Source organism: Scyliorhinus canicula, chromosome 4, assembly GCF_902713615.1.
Source record: "Scyliorhinus canicula chromosome 4, sScyCan1.1, whole genome shotgun sequence".
Lineage (NCBI taxonomy): Eukaryota > Metazoa > Chordata > Chondrichthyes > Carcharhiniformes > Scyliorhinidae > Scyliorhinus > Scyliorhinus canicula.
In genome coordinates this window covers 23774716-23793725 of record NC_052149.1, presented here as the reverse complement: position 1 = coordinate 23793725, position 19010 = coordinate 23774716, and the positions used below count along the sequence as shown (strand labels likewise).

The 19010-nt window shown below is 46.0% G+C and overlaps 1 protein-coding gene across 3 annotated transcripts in view; it reads left to right on the top strand.

Annotated features, from left to right (window-relative positions):
* The window catches only part of abca4b (ATP-binding cassette, sub-family A (ABC1), member 4b), a 152589-nt gene that overhangs the window by 82794 nt on the left and 50785 nt on the right, over positions 1–19010 (top strand). For 2 of the 3 annotated variants that reach the window (XM_038793871.1, XM_038793872.1), the window contains exons 21-28: positions 1008–1139; positions 2078–2217; positions 3255–3392; positions 8121–8314; positions 9906–9993; positions 12263–12468; positions 14744–14783; positions 17103–17183. In XM_038793871.1, coding sequence (XP_038649799.1) covers positions 1008–1139; positions 2078–2217; positions 3255–3392; positions 8121–8314; positions 9906–9993; positions 12263–12468; positions 14744–14783; positions 17103–17183 — 1019 coding nt within the window. The remainder of the gene's footprint in view (positions 1–1007; positions 1140–2077; positions 2218–3254; positions 3393–8120; positions 8315–9905; positions 9994–12262; positions 12469–14743; positions 14784–17102; positions 17184–19010) is intronic. The other variant, XM_038793873.1, reaches the window with a different exon arrangement.

Below are 19010 nucleotides of genomic sequence, written 5' to 3'. Positions count from 1 at the left end.
GACCTGAAGACTCACCGGCGGGAGTGGCCAAAAGATCCTGCCATCAGTGTTTGCATTTATATAGAGCCTTTCACAATGTCAGAACATCCCAAAGCAATTTACAGCCAATGAAATGTTTCTCAGGGTGTAATGCTGTTTGTAACGTAGGAAATAGGTAAGGAAGGCACCAATTGCACCATTGTCCAATGCTTCAAGAAAAAGAGGAGGAGAAAGGATGACAGATAGAATCAGAGAGTTTTGGGGCAGCATGCTGGCACAGTGGTTAGCACTGCTGTTTACGGCGCTGAGGTCCCAGGTTCAATCCTGGCCCCGGGTCACTGACCGTGTGGAGTTTGCACATTCTCCCCGTGTCTGCATGGGTCTCACCCCCACAACCCAAAGATGTGTAGGGTAGGTGAATTGGCTACGCTAAATTGCCGCTTAAGTGGACAAAAGGAATTGGGTACTCTAAATTTATAAAAAAAAACAAAAAAACAAAAAAAAAGAATCAGAGAGTGTCAGAGGGAAAGATAGATTCACATTTTTCCTTAAAATCATCGACGTGCAATCAACCATTGGAAATGAAACAGCTTCAGCCTTGAAGAGATTCAAAATAACTAGTAAAATGCGCACTAATGTCAAGAACCATAGAAACAGGAGTAGGCCATACAGAGGTTGACTTGCAGACAGTGGAAGGAGTTAACATATTCAAGAAGGGGAAAAGTCTGAAAAGAATAAGAATTGTAATGATGCAAACTTAACCCCTACAGAAAGAAGCAGCAAGTGTTGCATGCAAGACAGCAGACTGCATTAATAAATGGTGCCTGAGGATGAATTTGTGTGTTGAAAAGTTCAGGTTTCCTTTTATAATAATTAAATTTGAGCAAAATTGTGTAATCGTCGCCTCTTAAAGAAAGCGTAACACCTTTTTCATGGGCACTGCTTAACTTGCATGAGCTGAGGGTCATGTGGAATCTTTCGAATCTACTAATAGTGGTTTCTATGTGCTTTTCCCATGTATTTAACAGGTCAATGCTGATAGGGCTGTTTCCACCTACGTCAGGTACTGCAGTCATTAATGGCAAAGATATCCGAACAAATATTGCTGCAATTCGACAGGATATTGGCATGTGTCCCCAGCACAATATTTTATTTAACAAGTAAGAAAGATGCCATCCATCCTAATGAATCTGGCTTTAAACAGTAAAGGCAATTGCATGAGTTTCCAGGCAAACGGGAGATTGAAGCAAATGGTGGAAAGTGAGGTTTCGATCCAAGAGAAGGTGTTAGGTTTGAGGATCCATGTGCCGTGCACTGTTTTAAAAAAAAAACGCTTTTCTTCGTTTTGCTTTATTCTGAATAAGCCCTGTTAAGGTTGGCTTTAATATTTTGTGTGATTGATACAAGGCACATAAAATAGATGTAGTTCAGTTCAAACTTTAATAGGTATTAGGTTACTAATAGAGCTGAACAATGAGCCAGAGTAAGTGAGACGCTTCACCTAGTGGGTGTTGATAAACAGCATGTTGCACTTTTGTTAAAGACTTTGTTTGCTGTGAAAGGGTTTTGTTGCTTTGCAAAATGATACACGTTAGAGCTGACACTGGGGCTAAGGACCACACGAAAAAAAAAACTGAAATTGGCCCGTTCGCTTGTGGACGTGGCTACAACAGACCTTTATTTTTTGCGGAGACAGGTTCTGCTCCAGAAGACATCTCTTGAATTATCCTGCCAAAAAAAAAGTGGCGCGTTGTGGGAATGCCTGGTATGGGAATGCCTTGTGCAGGGAAATATTTAATGTTGGTTGCTGCCCTACAGCATCTGCTGCACTGACCAGGGCCTGTGGGATGATGATTCTGGGGAAGGATTCAGCACTGGCCAGAGCTGGGGCATCCATCAAGATAAGACTATTGTATCAGTCTGAGAATCTGCTCAGTTGTCAGAGTGAGTCTGTGAACCAATCTCAGAATGCTTGGAATGTTGACCTGGGCAAGGTTGTGTCTCTCTCGCAATAAGATTAAAACGTTGATCTTTAGTCGAGAGTTTGAAGGAAACTGCATGTGGAGTAATCTGATTTTTATCTTTATTTTTCTGGTAGCCTGACAGTGGCAGAACATATCTTATTTTATACCCTGTTAAGAGGCTATACAGCGGAGGAGGCAGAGAAGCAGACACAAGTGATGCTGGATGAGATTGGACTTCCTCACAAGAGAGATGAGTTGGCTCAAAACCTATCAGGTAATCTCAAAAATGATCAACTGAACGACATTAACCACATCGGTATGTAGAGTGCCTCATCTAGCCCTGTTCTGCCATTTAATTTCATCACAGATGATCTCTTCCTTATATCATTATGGTTTGTGACAGTTTGCTCCAACTGATGCATAATCCTACATTACAACAATGGCTTCACGTCCAAAAGTACTTCGTTGGTATAAAATGCTACGGGACAACAGGGCAGTGAAAGGTGCTATCAAAATGCAAGTTTTTAGACCATGGCTGGTCTATACTGACTGCATTTATCCATCTTTGCTTCATAGTCCCTCAATACCTTTGCCGAGTTCAAAAACCTACCAAGCTCAGTTTTGAAAGTGTAAATTGACCTGACTCTCATAGCTCTTTGAGGAAGCGAGTTTCAGATTTCCAATAGCTTTTGTGTGAAAACATGATTCCTGATTTCACTCCGAAAATGTTCTCTTCAAATGCCTTTAGGTCACATTGAATAAATCTGAATATGTTCTGGTTTGTCATGGTCCACGTGGATACTATTGACATCATCTGCATATTCTATCCTTGAAGATGATGGCTGCATTATCAAATATATGTTCAAAATTATCGTTAGTCTCTCGGTAGTATAGTACTTGACATGTGGGTAAATCTTCCAATCCCGCCCACCAAGGATTTAACACGGGCGGGACAGACTACTAAAAGGCTTATTGATCTTGATCAGAAATTTCCAGTCCCTGGGTGGGCGGGTGCCAAAAATCCCACATGCTGTTGAAGCTTTTTGACCTGCACTCATCAGAACAGAATTGGAAGAGTACCAAATCTCAAAGGGAAGAACAATTTATACTGCAAGAGAAGACAACACCTTTATCAAATACAGCCTACTTGCCAATCAACAACCTCTTCTCAAGCAGTATAAATTGTTGTTACTGAATGTGCAACAATTCTATGTGCTGAGCACTGTGCGCTTTTATAACTCAAGGAATTAATAAAATAAAGACATTTGAAGTTGTCGTAATGATAAATGATTTCTGTCTCTCCCTGCACAGGTGGAATGCAGCGCAAACTATCAGTAGCTTTAGCATTCATTGGAGCAGCTAAAGTGATAATTTTGGATGAACCAACATCTGGAGTAGATCCTTATTCCAGACGGTCCATCTGGGACCTCTTACTCAAATACCGCGCAGGTATGATGTGCTTCCCAAGACTCCTGCTCGAATATAAAGTCTAATACATGTGACTAAATTACCATGAACATTTGTCTATGTTATGTTCTGCTTATAGACTATGAGACTTATTCCTCCAGAAAGTTACCATTTAACTAGGATTAGGATAAGAGACACATTAATCAGATTGAGTACGATTACTCTCAGCCCACACTGTTTCTCAAATTCCAGTACATTTAAGACAAATAAGTTGGATGTAACAGATTTCTCTAACAGATCTATCTGTACCACGAGGTAAAATGGTCCCATTAGCTCGATGGGCAAATGCACAGCCCATTGTAGGAACTGAGTTAGATAGTCCTTAAAGCCTCAATATTCCACCCGACCAAATACCCTGCGAACATTTACTGCCCCAGTTTAGACAAACCTCTGGGCGCTGCTCGAGCCTGTGCAGCCATAACACAGAATGAATCAGTGCATAGGAGCTTGAAAATAAAGACTGCAAATAACTGCAACCTATCTAAACATGAAGCTGTATCAGAATTACAGACCAAAAATGGGCTTAATAGAAATCAAGGATGGGCTTTTGTATCGTCATTGCTCGATCACATTGCTCACAATTAAAGCACCAAGCGAGGAAAACTACATGGACTGTCTCTCCAATGTCTCGCCCCACTTTAAAAAAAATATTTTATGGGGTGTGGGTGTCACTGGCAAGACCAACATTTGTTGCCCGTCCCTAATTGCCCTCCCCATTTCGGAGGGCAGTTAAGAATGAACCATGTTATTGTGGGTCTGGATTCACATTTAGGCCAGACCAGGGGCGGGATTCTCCGACCCCCCCCACTGGGTCGGAAGAATCGCCCGGGGCCGGCGTCAATCCCGCCCCCGCCGTGTCCCGAATTCTCCGTCCCCCGAGATTCGGCGGGGGCGGGAATCGCACCGCGCGGTCAGCGGGCCCCCCGCGGCGATTCTCCGGCCCGCGATGGGCCGAAGTCCCGCCGCTGACAGGCCTCTCCCGCCGCCGTGGATTAAACCACCTACCTGACCGGCGGGATTGGCGGCACGGGCGGGCTCTGGTGTCCTGGGGGTGGACGCGGGGCGATCTGACTCCGGGGGTTGCCCCCACTGTGGCCGGGCCCGCGATCGGGGCCCACAGATCGGCGGGCGCTCCTGTGCCATGCAGCACTCTTTTTCTTCCGCCTTCGCCATGGTCTTCACCATGGTGGTCGCAGAAGAGACCCCCTCCCCTGCGCATGCGCCGGTATGACGTCAGTAGTCGCTGACGCTCCAGCGCATGCGCTGACTTACGCCGGCCGGCAAAGTCCTTTCTGCCACGGCTGGCGTGGCACCAAAGGCCGTTCACGCCAGCCGGCGGAGTGGGAACCACTCCGACGTGGGCCTAGCCCCTGAATGTGATGGCTTGGCCCCTAAAGGTGCGGTGACGTCCGCACCTTTGGGGCGGCCCGACGCCGGAGTGGTTCACGCCACTCTGACACGCCGGGACCCCCCGCCCCGCCAGGTAGGGGAGAATCTCGGCCCAGGTAAGGACGACAGATTTCCTTTCCTAAAAAATATGAGTCTACCAGATGTTTTGTTTTACAACAATCAACAATAGTTTCATAGTCACCACTACTGAGACTAACTTTATATTCCAGATTTATTAATTGGATTTAAATTCCACCAGCTGCCTTGAGTGGGATTTGAACCCATGTGCCCAGACTACTAGCATAGGTTTTCTGGATGACTGGTCCCATGACATTCCCACTACGCCACCATCTCCCCCACACTTGGGCAGCTACGATCAGCCCATAAGCTGAGCAACTACGAGGAAGGTCACACAGAGTCAAGGGAGATGTCCCCGGACAAGTGAAAAACGACCACTCGTCTGACTCACACGCAAATAGTTTCTGGAGATTGGGAGTTGATGAATGACTGAAATCTGGAAACGGCTGCAGTAGCTGTGCCAAGTTATCATTCCTGATACCCGCCCAATGTGTCCGATCTTGCTGTCTATTCAGATGTGGCTGTCATCACATCCATGATATCACTTTACTCAGCCACAGGAGAACACTTGTGCTGGAACATGCGGCAATCTACTTCTGCACAAAGGGAAAATTATAGAATAAGATTCAGCAACAGAAACAACAAACGTTCAAAAACATCATGCAGGTCAGGCAGCATCCATGGGCAGGGAGGCAGAGTTAATGTTCAGCTTGATGGCAGTTTTTAATTGTACATTTCCAGCATTCACAGTAATTTGATTTTGTTTTAGCGGACTCCAAAGTTTGGCTTTGTTTCCTGGGTTCTGCAAGGAGCGTTGCAGGAGTTTCCCTGGGGTTTCAGTGAACCAGACATAGAAAGGGAGATTGATAAGATAGAATCCAGTCACTGCTGCTTTAAGGTGCCACATTATCTGTTGGCACAGTAAGTTTGGGCAGCACGGTAGCATTGTGGATAGCACAATTGCTTCACAGCTCCAGGGTCCCAGGTTCGATTCTGGCTTGGGTCACTGTGCGGTGTCTGCACATCCTCCCCGTGTGTGGGTGGGTTTCCTCCGGGTGCTCCGGTTTCTTCCCACAGTCCAAAGATGTGCAGGTTAGGTGGATTGGCCATGATAAATTGCCCTTGGTGTCCAAAATTGCCCTTAGTGTTGGGTGGGGTTACAGGGTTATGGGGATAGGGTGGAGGTGTTGACCTCGGGTAGGGTGCTCTTTCCAAGAGTCGGTGCAGAGTCGAAGGGACAGCATGGGCATTGGAAGCAAGAGCAGGGGCTGTCTCTTACTGGCCACCCTCCCTTTCATGATGTTCAGTCCATTGATCAGACCTTTGATCAAAGGACCCTTTCCCCACCCCCTCCCCCTCAACACACCCCCACCCACCCATCACCCACTGAGGTGACAAGCAACCCGCCAGTTCACCTGTTTTGTAGGTGGCACGGCGACAGACCCGTCTGCCGCTGGGTTAATACCAGTGGCAGAAGGATGAGGCCTTTAAGAAGACATTAATTGGCCACTTTGAGGGCCTCAATTAGCGGCGGGGCAGAGTGCACAGAGCTTCATTCTGGTGGAGGCAAAGTGTTAGCGAGGCTCAGGTAGGCCACCATCCTGCCTAAGGAAATGTCCATCCTGCCTCCAAGCTCGCCACTAGCAAGAGCACACGATTCCACCGATGGTTTGACATTATTATTTTTGAATAGTAAATGTAAAGTCGCCACAGTCCCAGATGACCACAGGCTGCTTTCCCCTTTAAGGGGGAGAGCTGACTGGTGGTGATTTAATCTGAGGTTCTCCACACCTCAGGCAAGGGGCAAGGTTGAGAAGGCGAGGCCTTGATGAATAACCTCAGCTGGTACGGGGATTGAACCCGCGCTGCTGGCCTTGCGAACCAGTTGTCCAACCAACTGAGCTAAACCATCCCCCAGTTTTGAATATTATATCTGATGTTTCACTTAATTGTAAATTCTTCAAAAAAATCACCCAAGGACAAATTTAAAAAGATTGATTCTGAATATGCTCCAGCTTGGGGTCAGTGACGTTCAGCAAGTATAACAACAATTTTCTAAGCTTGTTTTTAATAGCCTCAATGTTCCCCTGTGGAGGGAACATTCCAAGGGGGGATGGGCGGGGGGGGGGGGGGGGGGGGGGGGAAGAATTTCAGCAGGTCTGCAGCTCCGAAACCTCTTGCGTCTCAGCAATGTATAAAGTAACTGGGAGAAGCCGGATCCTCCCATGGATCTGAACTCATGCGATAATGGCACTTTCAGTAAGTTCAACAAAACAGGAACGTAGTGTTTCAAGGGTGACATCTCCTCCATTAATGAGCACTGAGGTCATGCAAGGAGGGGGACCAGGTTAATATTCACATTGCAAAGAGGTAAGGATGCAGTAACTTAACGCTGACGATATCTAAACCTGTGGGAGCTAGTTTGGGTTGGCCTGCACCCTTTTATGCATAAAGCCTTGGCTCTCAATATGAAAACTTTGCTCCTGAGGTTGTGGGGGAGGTGGGGAATGGAAGTATAAAGGACCGTTCTTCTCCTGTGAACCCTGCTAGACAAGACTTTGAAATGTGTTCCCCTCCTGAGAGGAGATACATGTTCCTGCGTCACACCTCCAGGCTGAGAGAGATCCAGATGGCATCTCTCCTGCACCTTGCTGCGAGCGAGTGCTGTTTTCTTTTGCTGTTATGCATTGCCAACCTTGGGCTGCAAAGTCAGAGCAGCGCAGTCCCTCAGCTGGAGCACAGATTTGTTCTGTCATGAGCAGTAACCTAATGTGTAAGGACATTTGGAATCAATTCGTAGCCAAACAGCCCCAGGGCAGAACATGCTGATATTAGACCTTCCAACCCACCCTTAGTTCTGGCAATCACCTTCCCTTTTTTAATATGGACACACGCTTATACCAATAAACAAAGAGTAATGAAATACATTACATCGAGCAAGATAAATGGAGGGTTTATAAAAACCCTAAGCTTTAAAAGGTCAGAAAGAGCCCCTGTATCCTCAGCAGAGACGTTTGGGCCTCCAGCCTCCTGTATTTGATCCTAAAGGCCACGGGTCACGTAGTCATTTTGGTTCAGAAACAAATTAATTCCAGACAGAACTACAATGCAACATTACTAACAAAACGTCTCAAAAGTTGAGTCTGGTTCAACAAAGCACTGGTTGGTATGAAGGCTCCCTCCAGTGGCAGCATCGGTTTTGGTAACGGCGATAATAAAGCATCTCACGTTCTCACACTCTAGGGAGGACCATCATTCTCTCCACTCACCACATGGACGAAGCGGATCTTCTTGGTGACCGGATCGCAATCATTTCTCAGGGAAAGCTGCAGTGTTGTGGCTCCTCTTTGTTTCTCAAGAGTTGCTTTGGGTCCGGTTTCTACCTTACCCTGGTTCGCAGGATGAAGAAAGTAAAGCAAAGGAAAAAAGATGTCGGAGTAAGTCAGTGCACCTGCATCTCACTGGGTACATAACAGGCTGGATCACCTAGTCCGTGCGGAAACTGCCCTCAAGGATCTTGGGTTGTAAAATCAGAACATGGGTCTCACTAATGAACAGGCCGTTGAGAATCTAACTTCACCCATAATGTACGGTGGGGGGGGGGGGGCGGTTTAGCTCAGTTGGCTGGGCAGGTGGTTCGTGATGCAGGACAAAGCCAGCAACGCGGGTTCAATTCCCGTACCGGATGAGGTTATTCATGAAGGCTCCGCCTTCTCAACCTTGCCCCTCGCCTGAGGAATGGTGATCCTCAGGTTAAATCACCACCAGTCAGCTCTCCCCCTCACAGGGGAAAGCAGCCTATGACAACTTCACTTTCACTGACAAGACATATCAAGGTATACGCTACCCATTGAAGACATCTTTTTGTAAAAATATTTTTTATTAAGGCGTATATAGGGGCAGCACGGTGGCAGAGTGGGTTAGCACTGCTGCCTCACGGCGCCGAGGTCCCAGGTTCGATCCCGGCTCTGGGTCACTGTCCGTGCGGAGTTTGCACATTCTCCCCGTGTCTGCGTGGGTTTCACCCCCACAACCCAAAGATGTGCAAGGTAGGTGGATTGAACAGGCTAAATTGCCCCTTAATTGGAAAAACTGAATTGGGTACTCTAAATTTATAATTTAAAAAAATTAAGGCGTATATAATTTTAACAATTTTTAAGAGGAACAACAACAAAATAAATAACACCCACCCATCCAACAATCAAACCCAAGCCAACATGGCTTACAAATATAATTCCTCAATCCCCTTTTACTATTAACTATTTTCCACCTCAACCAAACCCCCCATTGCCTCCCTCCCCCCCCCCCCCCCCCCACCCCCACCCCCCACCCCGCTGACAGCTTAATTCTCCCCATAGAAGTCGATAAACGGCTGCCACCTCTGGGCAAACTCTAGCAACGATCCCGCTTAGGGCCAACTTAATCATCTCAAGCCTGAGAAATCCGGCCGTGTCACTGACCCATTCCCCCGATTTTGGGGGCTGTGAGTCCCTCACGCCACCATTGGAGGCATCTTGTGGCGCAGTGGGTAGCGTCGCTGCTTCTGAGTCAGCAGCTCCCGGTTCAAGTCCCACGCCGCTGCAGGTGAGCTCATTAATGTGGCCAAATAGGTTGAGTATCAACCTGCAGTTCCTTCCGAATGGAAGGCAGTAAGAGGAGAAGAGATTCCTGGCCAGCAAGGTGACGGAAAGAAAGTTGGGTCTCCACCATCACTTTCATGTAAAAATATATGTAGCCACAGCAGCCCCACCTCCCTGAGTGAACTGTCAGACACCACCACGCACACACAACCCATGTTCTGCAGGAATAAGGTTAAACAGCCTCACACGAAGCAGGAAATTGCACTAACCCACACAGAGGAAGCACTTCCGCAGAAACACTATAACTTTGGGGAAATGGCGTCAGGAGTAGAATTTAAAAGGGATCAAAGGGTTTCTTCCACATTGATGCAAGTGAACGCGGTGAAAGATCTTTGCTCCTGGTAGTGTCCAGCCCTCCAGCTGATCTCTGCTTCTCTGTAACCCTCAGCCCACCTGTACCTGTGAATCAGGCTGCTGCTGTTCCTGCTCCAACTGTTTCTCTATTGATGAAACCCTGCCAGAAGAAGAAATAGACGGTAAGGTTTGCTTTTTCCACCTTGCTTTTATCAGTGTTAGCCGAGCACTGTTTAATACCATGCTTGTTCATCTGATCTTACGTCCCTGCTATGCTGGGGCCTCAAGGGTCATTTTGTGGATTGTATTGGATCTGTTCTAGATCTTTACGGACAAACCCAAATGCTAGTCAACACTAAAAGGTTCTTAGAGGTTCACTAGCATTTGTATCCATTCATCTGTGTATCTTTCATGAAATGGCACATGAGCATGTATTAATGTGGTGACATTCCTGTGACGTCACCCGTTCAAATTTATCCCACTTCACATCTTTGTTATTTCCTTGAGCCCTCATCTCCCCCCCCCCGCCGCCGCCACAATGCCCCGTTCCCCCCCCGCCCCCCCCCCCCCCCCCCGTCCCCACCCCACCCAGCCGTTACAAGTTTTATTTTCAGTGTTGTGTGTGTGTGTGTTGACAGGAAGAGGAGCTGTTTGACAGTGTTCCAAAGGTTAGATCCACAGGGTCGGCCAACAGGAAGAATGCTCGGGTTGGCAAATGCAACACAACAGTTTACATAAGGCTGTGATTCAATGGGAGCTCACATCACTTTGTAAAGCATGGAAGTGTCTGTCTCATTGCTTGTCACTCACTGAGCACGGGCTCCCACCTTTTAGCCGCCCATTCCACGATAACGTGGATAGTCCAGAAATAACTGCAACACTAACCTGCAACGGCTCAATGAATTCTTATTCTTAAAATGTTACTCTCTCCACTATTTTAACAGATTTTAACCCACTCAAAGGAAAGGGGTTTGTGGTGATATGCATCACTGTAAATACACAAGGGGTTAATGTAAATACACATAGACTAGATAGACACTAGAGGGAGCACCAGAGACATGACACACAGCCATTCAACCAATAGGCCAGTAAGATAGGACATGACCAATGGGCATTCACGATACACACAGAGGTGACACTACCACAGGAGGGCATTACACCAACCCATATATAAGGACACAGCACACATGATCTTCCTCTTTCCAGTGGAGACTCTCAGTGAGTACACAGGGTTAATTTGAAACATATCACACCCACCACGTGGATTGTAGCAGACTGGTTCATCAGTCTGAGTAGCTATAGAAGGATCAACAGGAGAGTTGAATCCAAGTAGGAGAATTGTTAATAGTTTATTAAATGTGTTAAAGCTATCTCCAAGTCTGAATCTTCCTTTGTCAGAGTATACATCAAGGAAGCAGCTTATGCTACGTCAAGAGCATAACAAAACAGGGTTAACACTTGGGTTAAAATCGGGTGCATTACAGAATGTCATGTCAGCGTGTTTAGCATTTAATCAGAATGAAAGAACTCCATTTCTTTCGTGCCATTCATAACCATTGGAGCACCCAAAGCACTTTACAGAAAAGGACGTACCTGTGAAGTGCAGTCACTGTTTAAATGGAGGAAAGGTGGCAGCCAGTTTGTATACGAGCTCCCGCAAGCAGCAAGGTCAGAACGGCCGGATGATCCATTTTTGATGTCAATTGAGGAATAGATATTGCCCAGGGATATTGCAAAGAATGTCCCTGCTTTTCATCAAAAATGGGATACCTCTTACATTCACATGGTATGTACAGAAACAGACCATATGGTCCAACCACCCCATGCCAGCATTTATGCTCCACTCAAACCTCACCCCGGATCTTTCCAGATCTAACTCTACCATTGTAACCGTCTATTCCCATCTCCCTTGTTTGCTTGTCTAATTTCCTTTTAAATACATCCATTTTATTGACTTCAGCCTGTGGTAGCCAGTTCCACATTCTGATTACTCTTTGGGTAAAGAACTTTGTTCTGAATTCCAATTGGATTTTCTGGTGACTATTTTATATTGATGGCCTCTAGATGTGCTTTTCCCCACAAGAGGACACAATCTCCCTGTATCCACACTATCAAAACCACTCAGAATGTTAAACACCTCTATTAGCTCCCCCGTCAGCTTTTTGTTTCAAAAGCGGACAGAAGGGATGTCGATTTAACATCAAAAAGATGGCGTATCCTCTAACAGTGCAGCACTCCCTCAGTACTGACTATATTTTGTCCTTTGTTATCAGTGATAAGCTTTGTACTCAGGGTGCAGACCATAGTGAGAGTCCCAGTGCGCTTTAAACTTGGACCATCAATGTGAATGCTTGGCCCTCTTGTTATAAAGATGACAGCGACTGCAGTAAAGCTGCAGTAAATAGCAGTCTATAACCTCTCATAACTTTTACTGCTCTTTCACTCATCCAGGCAATGTAGACGCCTTGACAAATCTCATCAAACATCATGTCCCTGAGGCCAAGCTGATAGAAAATGTTGGACAAGAGCTTTACTATCTGCTGCCCAGTAAAGACTTCAAACATCGGGCCTATGCTAGCCTGTTCCGAGAAATCGAGGAGACTCTTCTAGACTTGGGGCTCAGCAGTTTTGGCGTGTCTGACACATCGCTGGAGGAGGTAAGGCTGATTCTTACTTATCACAAGAAACTGTTCTTTTTATCAATTCCTTGATGGCTGATTTGAAACAATTTTCACTGGAAATTGCAAAAGTTGTCTGTCTCCCGTTGAATGTATTATTGCAAAGAAACTCGAAGGCTCTGAAATGATGCTTGCTTGAAGTTTATGCGGAGGCAGTGACCCTCCGAGCTCGCCGCTGCTTGTCTGCGCCGCCTGCAGCCATTTTGCAGCCATCGGGCTGTTAACGGGCGCGAGGTGGGACTTCCATTTGATTGGCCGGCAGCTCTCCAACCCGTGCAGTGTGACCGGGAGTGGTGGCCACTACTAAGAAGGTAGACAGTCCTTGAAGAAGAGCTGCCATAGACCCGAGCCTAAAGGTTTCAGGCAGGGCCAGGCTGGCAGATAGCGGCGAGGGGGCCGTTTTTTCAGGGCTGGTCAGGAATCTGATCAGTGTTGGGGGGCAGCAAGGGGAGGGTAGCATCATGCGGGGGGGGGGGGGGGGGGTTGCAGAAACTATATTCAGGGGCCTCTTTTGAGCATGGGCTGCCCAAACCACCATCATCCCCTCCCAAAACCATCCTGGCAACAAGGCTGCCAGGTAGACACTTGGCACTGGCACTGGGTACAGTCACAGTGGTGGTGGGGAGGAGGCCCTTCAGTGGCCATTAATTGGCCAATTAAGAGCATCAATTGGCACTCAGGCGAGTGGGATGCCAGACAATAGAATCCACAATTTGCTGACAGTTGTGCCGCTGGCCGGGGGGGGGGGGAGGGGCAGGAGTGGAGTAGCGGGGGGTGACGAGGAGCTGGGCATTGGGGTGGGGGTGGACGGGCACAGAACACCATTGCAGCAGCCGGCGAGGCAGCCGTGCAGCTGCGCACGCCGCTAACAGCCTACTTTGAACCTAGTGCCACGAGTCGTATAGGTGTTCCCCCCCCCCAGGGCACGCCCTGGGTGCCCTCTGGCTCCAGTGGACCCATCAGCTGTATGGGTACGCCCCAGCACAACCAGTGCCATCTTGTTGGTTAGGATGGTGTGTGTGGGGAGTGTGTCTGTGCGGCTGCAGCTTGTCAGCCCCCTGAGTGTCGATCATGGACCCGGTGAATCCAGCACCGTTTTTAATTGGAATCGACTGTATTCCACGTGGCACAGGTGTCGGCCCTTTAATAGTAGCGGAATTGGTCCAAGTGTTGCGCCGATATTTCTATCGTAAAAGTCCACGGATTCTGCAATGCCGTCATTAATTTAGGGCGTGAAGGAATTCACCCACTCGTCCACCATGACCTTGGTGAATGATCTGCAGAATTCCTGGCATAATGGCGTAAATAGGAGTTGGAGGTCATTTAAATTTCAAGTAGCAAGACAAATAATATTGGTTCAGCTGTCTGTTCCACAGCCTGCCAAGCTTCCCTTCCCACGGGAGGAAGTGTAACAGGGCGCAACACATCAATGCAGGAAGGACAAATTACCCTCTTTGTCGGGGTACCCACCCATCATCCATGAAAGTCACGGCGGCCAAGAGGAGGAACCGCCACAGAGATTAATGATGTCTGTATTTTGTGTTAGTCCACCAGATCACTGCTGCGTACTTACCATGGCGCAAAATAACCAATATGACAAATCTCATTGTTGCGAAATGCGATAATATACTTCTACTTTTCAGCAGCTGTATGAATACATAACATCAGTGGGAACAATCAATGCAAGTATTGGGATTCACACTTATTGGACATTGGCCCTGTTTGGAATTTAGAAGCACCTGTCATTTAAAGATACTGCATGTATTCTTGTCTGGCTTGTGTCGATTAGGGTCGTGTTCACTTGCATATCGGAGATTAAAGGGTGATTTAATTGAGGTGCTAAGGACCAGTAAAGGAGCTGGGGGTAGGGAGAATGAAGCTATTTCCTCTAGCCGGGGAATCCAGATAATGAGTATAAACTCAAAGTTAGAGCTAATCCATTCATAGAATCCTAAAACCCTTCAGCACTGAAGGAAGCCAGTACTAAATTGATTGGACACTATTTGCTTTGCATTGTCAAATAGCACTTCAAACATCATCATAACCAGCAGGATTCCAGGCTGCCACCTTATTGCCCAGAGGGCAATTCCAAATAACTCGGCATCTAATGTCTAAACTTACCTATTGCTTACCCTTCGTCCGTATTGTGAGCTCAGTGTTGGGTATCTTCCTTCTACCTGACATTTTCAAATGATATTTGCTTTGTCAAAGAGCTGAGAGGCACCCATAATTAAATGCCATTTTTTATTTTCAGATATTCTTGAAGGCTACTGAAGATCCTGTGCACAGAACAGGTAGGCAAGCAAGCCTAAGAACTCATAAATATGCGATTTATATGGAACATATTGGCTGTACAGGTTGTGCTTTTGATGAAGTTTAAATACAGCTTGAATAATGAGCACGCTTTCATTTATATACAGGCCTTCACAAGCTCAGGACACGTTCCTTCTGAGGTGTGTGGTTTCACAGGGATCCTGAAGTTTCCCCGAGGGCTGGACACATGTTGGCCCTTTTAAATCACCACCTTTTTGAAAATGAAATGAAATGAAAATTGCTTATTGTCACAAGTAGGCTTCAAATGAAGTTACTGTGAAAAGCCCCTAGTCGCCAAATTCCGGCACCTGTTCGGGGAGGCTGGTACGGGAATTGAGCCATGCTGCTGGCCTGCCTTGGTCTGCTTTCAAAGCCAGCAATTTAGCCTTGTGCTAAACCAGCCCCTTAATAGTTGCTTATTGTCACGAGTAGGCTTCAATGAAGTTACTGTAAAAAGCCCATAGTCGCCACATTCTGGCACCTGTTCGGGGAGGCCGGAACAGGAATTGAACCCGCGCTGCTTGCCTTGTACTGCAGTACAAGCCAGCTGTTTAGCCCAATGTTCTAAACCATCCCCTTCACTTAAAGGGCCCACGCACTTAACAAAAAAATTGCTTGTGTAACACAAAACATCACCAAAGTGAATATGCTCAGGACACCTCAAGTGCCTCACAGTCAACGAAACACATTTGAAGAGTAGCCATTGTTGTGACATTAGAAATTGCAACACAGAGAGGTCCCACAAACAGCAAGGAAATGAATGAACAGGTCATCTGTTTTATTGATGTTGGTCAAGCGATAAATATCGCCTAGGGCACTCAGAGGCCTCACATGCTCGTCTTCAAAGGGCGGGATTTACTGGAGGCGGAGGCAGTCCGCCAGCAGGATCTACCGATGGTATTTCCCGGTGACAGCACACCTCGTCGCCAGGAAACCCGTGTGCCAACGTGGGACCGGAATTTCCCGTCAATGTGAACGGCCGGTAAATCCCGCCCAAATAGTCTAGTGAATTATGTCCATATGGAAGGGCAAACAGGGCCTGGGTTTAATGCTTCCTCTGAAGGACATCACTTCAGACAGTGCAGCACTCCCTCAGTACTGCACAGAAATGGCAATCTAGATTGTGGAGTGGAATGTGGCTTGAAACCTTCTTTCTCCCAAGCGTGTTACTACTGAACCTCGCCTGACATCTTGTTGTGATCATTGTGACTACGTTTTAGCTATATCCTCTCTTTTGATAGTGAAGCGTAAGCTTACAAATCTATTCAAAGTATGTCCAAAACAACATTGCAAATTAAGAGAAGTAGAAATTTGCATCTTTTGCACAGTTAATTAGTATTTGCTGAACAAAGTAAAGACTTTGTGACATTCTATATTCACTGGGAGAATGTACATACGTAGCAAAGGAAATTGTCAGGACAGACTATGGTTTTGCTTTTGATGATGTTTGCAATGATTATAGAACTGCAAATCTGTGTATCTATAATAGAATACGTTGCACTGAATCAGCCTTAACCATCAAGAATTCTGCCAACTATATATCACCGGCTGGACCTTGCTGGACAAGGAACAATGCATTATTCAGGCAACAATCAGTCAGCAAATTCAGCGGCTTCAGGAGAATTTACTGTTTGACATGTGTGACTCCTCTGCCAGTTTCACACAAATGTCATCACTGCCTTAGCTTCCCTGTTACTTTCAACTACTTGCTGGATTTGCACATTAATTGCTCATTAATCTCACCAGTGCAAGTTAACTTTGATAATTAGCAGCATAAGTACTTTTTAATGATGTAACGATTGTTAATACAATGCCAAGCATCCTCTCCTGCCCAGAAAATGAAGAATGGCTCTTTCAGTCAGGTAAATTACAAGTCCTTAAAAATGTCAAATTCAAAAAGGCATTACTTTTTATGTTGTTTTTTCCTTCTTCCTCTCTTAATCCAATCCTTCCTTCCCTCTCTCTCTCTCTTTCTTTCTGTATCAAATTTATGGTAACTCTAATAAACTCTTCCTTCTCAGTTATTCCGCTGTATCTTTCTTAACCTTTCAATCTCATTGATAAGGAGACGGAGAAAGTGCCCCATTGCCCTTACTGCTGTTTTCAACAAATTACAGGGCAGCAAAGTCTAACAAATGGGGCATTCCCTCTAGCAAGATCTAACTGTGATCGAACTAATGCGGAATTCCCTCCAGCAAGATCTGGCCCAATGCATAATCTATAGGTCAAATTACTAATTCAAGTTACTAATAATTTCTTTCATCTTTGTTCTTTTCTTTGCTAATCATGGTCTATGCAAGACTATCTGGTACCAAGAAAATCAGAAGCCAGCCTTAGAGAGGAACGCAAAGCAACAGTTGTCAATGTTGAAGCTAACAATGGTGAGCACAAAGGAAGCTCAAATCATTTGGTCTCTTAATTCGATAAGCAAGACATAAAATATCAGACCATAATTTAGATGAGAATGTAGCAGTATCTTCTGTGACAGTAGCTTTATCCCAAAATATGAATCCTGAATAATCTCAGCCTTCGATATCCCATTTTACAGCAGATTTCACTTTTAATTCATATGCAGGTCACTGACACGAATGTGTAAAGGCCCTGATAATGGGCTGAATGGCCTCTTTCTGCACAGTAACCATTCTGTGATTCAATTCCATACATTAATGTTCTTGGTCCTGTCAAAGTCTGTTTCCTTACATTCCCAAATTTCCATTATTTCTGTTCTAATCATTTGATTGGATATTTCCCCCCCCCAAGATGCTGCTTGCCAATTGGTTATCAAACAAAGTCAATCCCCCCTACATAGACGTGCAAAGCTATGGTTCATTCCATAATTCACTATTACGTCACAAACAAAATTTAAATAAGGAAATCACATTCTTGGTTCAACGAGCAAATTAACTATATTTTTTTTACATTCCCATTTTGGTTATCGGCATTTCGGATCTTGCCCTTTGAACTCAATTCCTGACGCTATCTGTGATAGAAACCAGTGCGGCAGTTCAAACGTCATTACGACACGTATACAAACATCACAGTTCCAAAATCTCTGCCCCCCCCCCCCCCCCCCCCCCCCCCCCCCCCCCCGCCGCTGCCATCACCACCATGAAAAAGGTTCTTTAGAACTACTCTGTTGACAGGGGAAAACAAGTAATTATGGGGCATTAAATTTAATGACTTCCACATTATTAACTAAGAAGCTAATCTCTACTTCTTTGGATTTTACTCTCCAAGCTTTTAAAAAAACCCTCAAAGTTTACTTCAAAGGATAAAATACCAGAAGAGTTGGAATAGGCACCGTACCAACAACAGATGATGTCTGTTGCCAACATTCAGAAGTCTACATCCAGCAGCCTATATCCATGACAAAACTTAGCAAGTTATTCACTAAACCACAGTGTACAGCTCACCAAGATATCACCAAGAAGGGACACTATTATCTAACCCATGAGATGAACATTAGCACTGCGGCCTCACGGTTCAATTCCGGCCTCTGGTAACTGTCTGTGTGAAGTTTGTATGCTCTCCCCGTGTCTGCGTGGGTTTCCTCCGGGTGCTCCGGTTTCCTCCCACAGTCCAAAGATGTGCAGGTTAGGGGGATTGGCCATTTTAAATTGCCCCATCATGTCGAAAGGTTAGGTGGAATTACAGGTTTAATAGGATGGGGAGGGGTAGTGGGCCTAGGCGGAGTTCTCTTTCAGAGGGTTGGTGAAGACTTGATGGGCTGAATGGCCTCCTTCTGCACTGTAAGAATTATATGACTATGATTCGAATTCAAACATCAATGAGCTGAATTTTAAAAAGTTACAAAATCGCTAGATAGACTGAAGCCTGATTCTTGTCCTATTGATGAGTTTCTGGGTGTATTTAAACTTGACAATTATTCTGTCTGGTACAACAGCCTACGTGGGTAATTCTACCATGTGAGGCTGAATATTCTTGGTCCCATGCTGCCGAGTTTGGAAAAGGGCAGCCACGACGGGACAGCTCCATAACACATTTCATAGAATTTACAGTGCAGAAGGAGGCCATTCAGCCCATTGGAAAGAGCACCCTACCCAAGCCCACACCTCCACCCTATCCCCATAACCCAGTAACCCCACCCAACACTAAGGGCAATTTTGAACACTAAGGGCAATTTAGCATGGCCAATCCACCTAACCTGCACATCTTTGGACTGTGGGAGGAAACCGGAGCACCCGGAG